Consider the following 6424-nt stretch of genomic DNA (forward strand, 5'->3'; position numbering starts at 1 on the left):
ACATACCAAGCCGCTTCATAAGTCTAAAGCTCTGTTCATTGACTTTCAGGGAAGCTCCACAGGAAAGAAAGTCTCCATTTTAGCAAACTAGACAGTGGAATGCATAATAAAGTGCTACATAGAGCATTGGAGGTCTCTCCTCTGGAGGGTGAACACAACCTCTCAGAGGCACGGTTACCTCAGGTGAGGCTACCTTTGTGAGGTGTGTTGCAAAGCAGTGACGTGGACTTCTCTCCACATCTTCACTGAACTTTATCAAATTGATACTGCTGCTTCTTCTTCCTTTGGAAGAAGGATTCTCGAAAATTGTTCTTAATCCCTAAGCGAACGTCCCTATCTCCCACCCAGAGGGGGTAATGCTCTTGAACATCCCATACTAAGGAAGGCACCCTTCCTCCACTGGAGAAAAGACGAATTCCTTACCTGGGAAGTCTAGTTCTCTGTGGAGGAAGGGTGCATTTCACCCACCTCCTAAAACTGGGGACATTCTCTCTCCTTGGGATATTTGGGGGCCAGGAGAAAGTAAAGTCAAAAACCTTTATTGGCATAAATAATAAAACCAGGGTGTTAAACAGAAAAATGTCCATATGCATTAATTAGACTCAACTTCTTGAGTCAATTCTTGTATAAATGCAATAAAGGTACTTTGCCATGTTAGTTGTTAAAATCTCGTTCCTGCTGGTTAGTAACTAGATGGGAGATAGTGGGGTACTTCCCCCTCAATTCCCCTCTCTTATTCTATGCACCATTTAACTTGACTCAAGGCTCTTCCTAGTTTCTACTTCTGACTGTGCCTGGAGATTTATTTTCCTATCAGGAGTTACTGTGGATTGGTTCTTAAGCTTGACATACTATCTGGGAAATGAGAGCCCTCTCTGTGGAGGAGGTCATGTGACTTGATTAGACCCTGCCTAGCAACACAAGGGCAAACCCATACTAAGGAATGCACCCTTCCTCCACAGAGAACAAGACTTCCCAGGTAAGGAATTCGTCTTTTCCATGTGCAGAACTTGATTTTACACACAAATGTGTTACTCAGCCTGGATTGTGCTTATTTTTTTAATTGGGAAAAATCAGTTTCTGCAAAGGGCACGCATGAAATAGCTAGGGTGCTCAACAGTTCCCGTTTGGTGCATCTCTGCTGCAGACCCACCTGCTTCTTAAATGTCTTGTCTGTAATAGATTACTCTCTGTGTAGCAGATCTTAAAGAGAGACCTTAAATAGTGGTTTTGAAGAATATTCAAAAATTACAGTAGACCAACATCAAATTGTGCATCTGTTTGATTTTTTTGTTTGTTTTTGAAGCATCTTAATGCTCTCAAAAGGTCATGTTGACCAAAACATCATGGAACTGAGGGCACAATCCAAACCCTGAATTGGGCCAGCACAAGTCCCTTGTGCTGGCCCAACAGGGTTACAGAAGTGCCATAAAGCACTTTTGTGCCACTGATTCCAGTGACATTCCAGTGACAAAGTCCGTGTCCGCCAAGTCAGGCTGGCACAGGGATCTGGACAGTGTGTGGGGAGGGTGGGAGGTAGGTGTTTCAGGTTAGGTGGTGGGCAGTTTCATGGGCGGGTGGCAGGGGAGCAGGATTCAGCAGAAGTCCTAACCCCAGTCCCTGGCAACCTGGAGCAACTCCAAGCTGCTCAGATTTGTACCGCTTATTGAGGTGGCACAGATTCAAGTAGCCCAGGGCTGTGGTGGCTTTACCCAGGATAAGGGAATCAATTCTTCTTGTCCGTGGCTGAGCTGCAACTGGCCTCCCCATTCCAGCACGCAATAGGATTGGGCTGTGAATGTGTTATGTGGCCAATAATCTTTTTCAAATAGCCCCATTTTCTATAATAGTTGATTTTGGGGATTCCACAGCTGGGGGTATACTTCTGGCTTTTGAAGTTTATTATCGTGCTGGGATACAGTTTGAGTTGAAAGCAATATAAAAGAAGCAAAATAGATTATGAAAATATGACAAATTTTTTGATGTTTTTCAGAAGATGGTAAACTGCAGGCAATTTAACTATGAAGATGAAAATCCCTTGGCTCAAGATAGCCATCAGCAAGCATATCCAACTTTCAAGCAAGTGAACTGCAAAGAGTGGAGTAACAAGAAGCATCAAAATCCAGGCAATGGAAGAGTATATATCAATCCCAGAGAACATTATGTGTGACTTATTTCCCAATTGTGAATTGCTATTCAAAGTTGTACAACTTTTGTCCTATCATTGTGTTATCATATTCATGTCTAGGTAATACATGGTTTTAGGTTCATTAAATATGCTCCTATGCCCTTTGTGAGGCAAAGGGCATAGGTGTAGTAGCAAAAATTGGATATGCTTGAAGATAAGTAATTATTGACACAGTCACTATAAGTTACTACTAAGTGAGTCAGGTTCAGCTTTTTCTTCTAAATTCACAGAATTTTAGAACATGTCATTTTTGTAATTCAGATGTGCATCTTGCAAGTTTTGACATTACTTTGAATTTTTATTCTGAAATTATGCTTAATGCACATGCATGAATGATGGCAAAAGCAGCAATTCTCCATATCCTTCACTCTTCCCCCTGTAATATTTACTGTCACACATTTTCCCCTTCCATTTACTGTCATTGGCTACTGCATGTAGATATGGAAACTCAACCACAATGTGATTATGCTGTCTCATAAGTTTTGTAATAGTTACCAGAAAGATAAGACATGGGCTCTTCCTCTTGCCAACCATTGTGTACTCTACTACCTATTTTCAACCTTAGTAAAGATTTCAGTAATTGTCTTATTTTCTTGTTGTAGAAAACAGACATGCATTGCCTACTTCATCAATAGGCAATATATATGCCTCTTTGCCATTTAGTTTGGCTCAGCCTTTGATAATAGTATTGAAAGTAAGTTCAGAAAGACAACAGATGGTGCACAACATCCAGGCTTAACTTTCATATGAACACTTTTTCACTTAAGCCTGGTTTTCTTAATTGCTGCTTAAATTAGTCATTTCAGGAGTAATTGGAGTATTGAAAAGGGAAGGAGTGGCCTCATGGACTGCAGAAAGAGGAATAAAAGTAACAGTAGTAAAAACTATAGCTATTTAAGCTGTTTTTGTTTTGCTGTTTTCTGTAGATGAAGCCGAGAAACTGTTTAATGTATAACCCAGTTGGATTTAGATTTTCTATTTACTATACAAAGTATTTTCCACTAATCCCTTTGGTCCAATTATATGTAATCCCCCTAGCCATAAAGGTCTCCCACATTCAACCTTCCTGTGTTGTTCAGAGTGCGTCCACCAATTATTTCTTTGCCTTTTGAATACAGCTGAAGGATGACTTTACCTAGTGTACCTTTCTCTGTTTTAAATCTGCAAACATAAATGGGGAGGGTTCTGTCATGCTGCCAAGAGCAGGAGAGTGGGAGGAATGTAGATTGTTCGTTCTGCAAGCCTGTGTTCTACAAGTCTACATTCCATTGGCTTTCTTCATTATTGTTGGCCTCTGTGTTAAATGTTTCATGGGGTTTTTAGAAATGCAAATAGATCTTTGAGCAGGGTGTTGCTTAAGGTAAGTAGAGGGATAAATTGTAAGATGTTAAAATGCAAATTATGTACTAATACATAGCTTTTATATGAAAAGGGTTAGATGTGTTAATGATTCCACCTGTTCAAAGAGGAAAGATTTCAGTGATTGTTGAGAGGTGTAGCATTTTTGGTTGTCAATTTGCCTATATGATGTGTTTTGCAACATGAATTTTATCTCCATGTTTAAAAAATGCAGTAGTTGAGCCCTAGTATTTTGCTGAAATGAGAGTGTGTTTATATTTTTGTGGCTTGGAAGTGTAGTGGTGGTCCTGAATTCAAAGCAAATCAAGAGTATGGCTTTTAATATTTTAACTTTGGTAACTTCATTTTGCTGAAATTTTACATGAAAATCATTTTAACTCCACGTCAAAGCAGAAGCACTTATTTTACTTGCTTTTTCAGTACAATAGAACAAGTGGTGCTGGTGTTTTCCAAGCTTAGCTGGCCATGGTGGAAAGTGGCAGACAGGAATTGCGGGGATTGTTATGGCAGGCCTCCACCTAACCCTTAGGCATCATTGTAAAACTGTGCAGTTCTCTGGTCTCTGCCCTAGGCACTGTCCTGCATGCTCACAGTAGCATTTATGGCCCAAAGGAGTACTGACAAGGGCAGCAACTACAACCTGTTTCTGTCATCACCAAGGGAGTGGTCAACGGTAGTCATAGTCTCACTAGACTCAATTCTCATGGCATGGATTATATCATTAAACATCTGAAGATCTGTGCATCCCTAAGCAAAGTGGATTGGTGAAGCATTTTGCTTCAACAGATTCAAATTCTTGCTAATGGTGGTTCATATTCAGTACATCTGTTTACATTAAAGAAATGTGTCATTTTATGCCAACCTCTGTGTATATTGGGAATTTTTTTTATAATATCCTAACTTACACAATGAACCTTAGAATGATTATGTTTAAGTTTAAATCTAAGCATTATTTAGAACTCCTTGGTTTAAATTTACCTTTCATAATATTGAAGCATATTCACATGGGTAGAACCATTGTTCAACATGTTTTCTCACAGAGGAAATATTGCGTCTAGTATTCTGCTGAACATAAGATTTCCCTTTAGTCATTACCCTGGTACTACCTAGTGCCACTTGGTTTTCCTGCACACAGCATGAGTAACAGTAGACAGAGGCCTACCTCCTTTAAAAAAAACAAAAAAAACACCCCTCCTGTTTTTCTTGTTTTCTATGTATTTCCACATTATCAGGGTAATCTTGTGCTCACATTGCTCCCTTTTTGGCTCTAATAACAATTTCAGCAAATCTCTGTTACTAGGTAATGGTCCATTTCTTACATATGCAGCTTGTGTCCTGCAATACCACCTCAGGGAATCCTAATATGTGTTCATTAAGGTAAGTTATTAAGGTAAATGGGGGGAAGATTAAGCCCTGTCTGCAACACCAACCCTTCATAAAGTATTGCTTTCGAGGGTACGAAATCAGAAAAAGGAATTTTGCAGTAGTTGCTCTGTCCTGTTCTCTCCCCCCCCCCTTTTTGGAGACGACAAAGTTTTCTTCATTAAATATTTTCATATTCCATAAAAATGGAATGCTGACTGGCTTTTACAGTGACCTGTGTAGTTACCTGGTACTTTCCATTTTACTTACTTTCTATTTTAACTGAGTTGCAAATATTTGAGATACACACAGTGTGAAAACTACCGCACTGAGTGGTAATAATTTTGAAGTACGTCCAAATTAGGTGGCTTATATAGCCTATAATTATGAACTCTTCAAAAGAAATATACAAGTATCCACAGGCAATATAGTGTAATCATTGCATAATTTATTCTGCGCTTCTGGCACTAAGATGTAGCAATACCCTGCATGTAAGGCTATGTTAATTCATCAACTTAGCAGTGGTGGCCACTTTGCCCATAAGGTTTTGTGATCTTTTTCACCTTCTCAGCTTTCACAGTGTTCCATGATAGAATTTACTATCACATTATTTTGTTTCCTTCTGTTTGAAGTTTGGTGCCAGTTGGGAATCTAGAAATAGAAAAGACAGTTCTTCTTACATATTATGTGAAATTTTCTTCAATATTTATGTTGTTCCATTCTTTAGGACACTGTCAAGGTTTATTGCAAAGTGAGAATTCAAGAACACTTCATTGCCCCATGAAACACAGTACTTACACTTTAAAATGTCAAAAACATCTGAAGCATTAACGATAGATATTGAATGTTGGGCACATGCAGAAAGTCATTGGCCTTGATGTACCAGTATGATTGATGCTGATTATTCAAGTTGTGAATTAAAACTGAAAAACAATTTATCAAATTGTTGGTATTAATTGGGCAAATTTGTTGCATTAACAGCTCACATTGTTGCTATATGTTAAAGATTGCTTCTGACAAGTTGTAGTAAACTGGAAGACTTATACTTGGGTAAAGCCTGTCTTTAAAGATAATTGCAAAACTAAAATATATTTTCAAATCCAATAGTTACTTATGGGGGAATGCACTATAGGTGCTTGTTTCTGGTCTTAACAAGAATTTAACCAGCAAGTTTGCAAAACAGTGTTGTGAGCTTCCAGTTCCTCGTAACTTCAAAATGCGCATTGAGTGCCTATGCTCTTAAGAGACATTTTTAAGAATATTTACAAGCAATAGTCAAAATATATCAGTTGACAGTTACAACCTGGGTCTCTTAAATCTATGAATTTGGGTTTTTAAAAATGTCAAAAGTGAGTTGCCTGTGAACAAGTTTCCTCTTCTTTTGAAAATTATTCTCTCCTGAAATAGTTTGGAGGTGGAAAGTATATAATGCCCCATCACTTGGTAATGAGATGAAGAAAATATAATAAATATAATCACTTGACTACTTAGGGGAAAACGTGGTTTTTATTTTTG

At 38.5% G+C, this 6424-nt stretch overlaps 1 protein-coding gene across 1 annotated transcript in view; it reads left to right on the forward strand.

Moving 5' to 3' along the window:
• Nucleotides 1-4408, forward strand: part of NECTIN3 (nectin cell adhesion molecule 3) — a 60189-nt gene extending 55781 nt beyond the window's left edge. The window contains exon 9 of the mRNA XM_066621271.1: nucleotides 1994-4408. Within this exon, the coding sequence (XP_066477368.1) occupies nucleotides 1994-2170 (177 nt within the window). The 3' untranslated portion in view covers nucleotides 2171-4408. The remainder of the gene's footprint in view (nucleotides 1-1993) is intronic.
• Nucleotides 4409-6424: the final 2016 nt, after the last annotated feature.

Source organism: Tiliqua scincoides, chromosome 3, assembly GCF_035046505.1.
Source record: "Tiliqua scincoides isolate rTilSci1 chromosome 3, rTilSci1.hap2, whole genome shotgun sequence".
In the NCBI taxonomy this organism is placed as follows: domain Eukaryota; kingdom Metazoa; phylum Chordata; class Lepidosauria; order Squamata; family Scincidae; genus Tiliqua; species Tiliqua scincoides.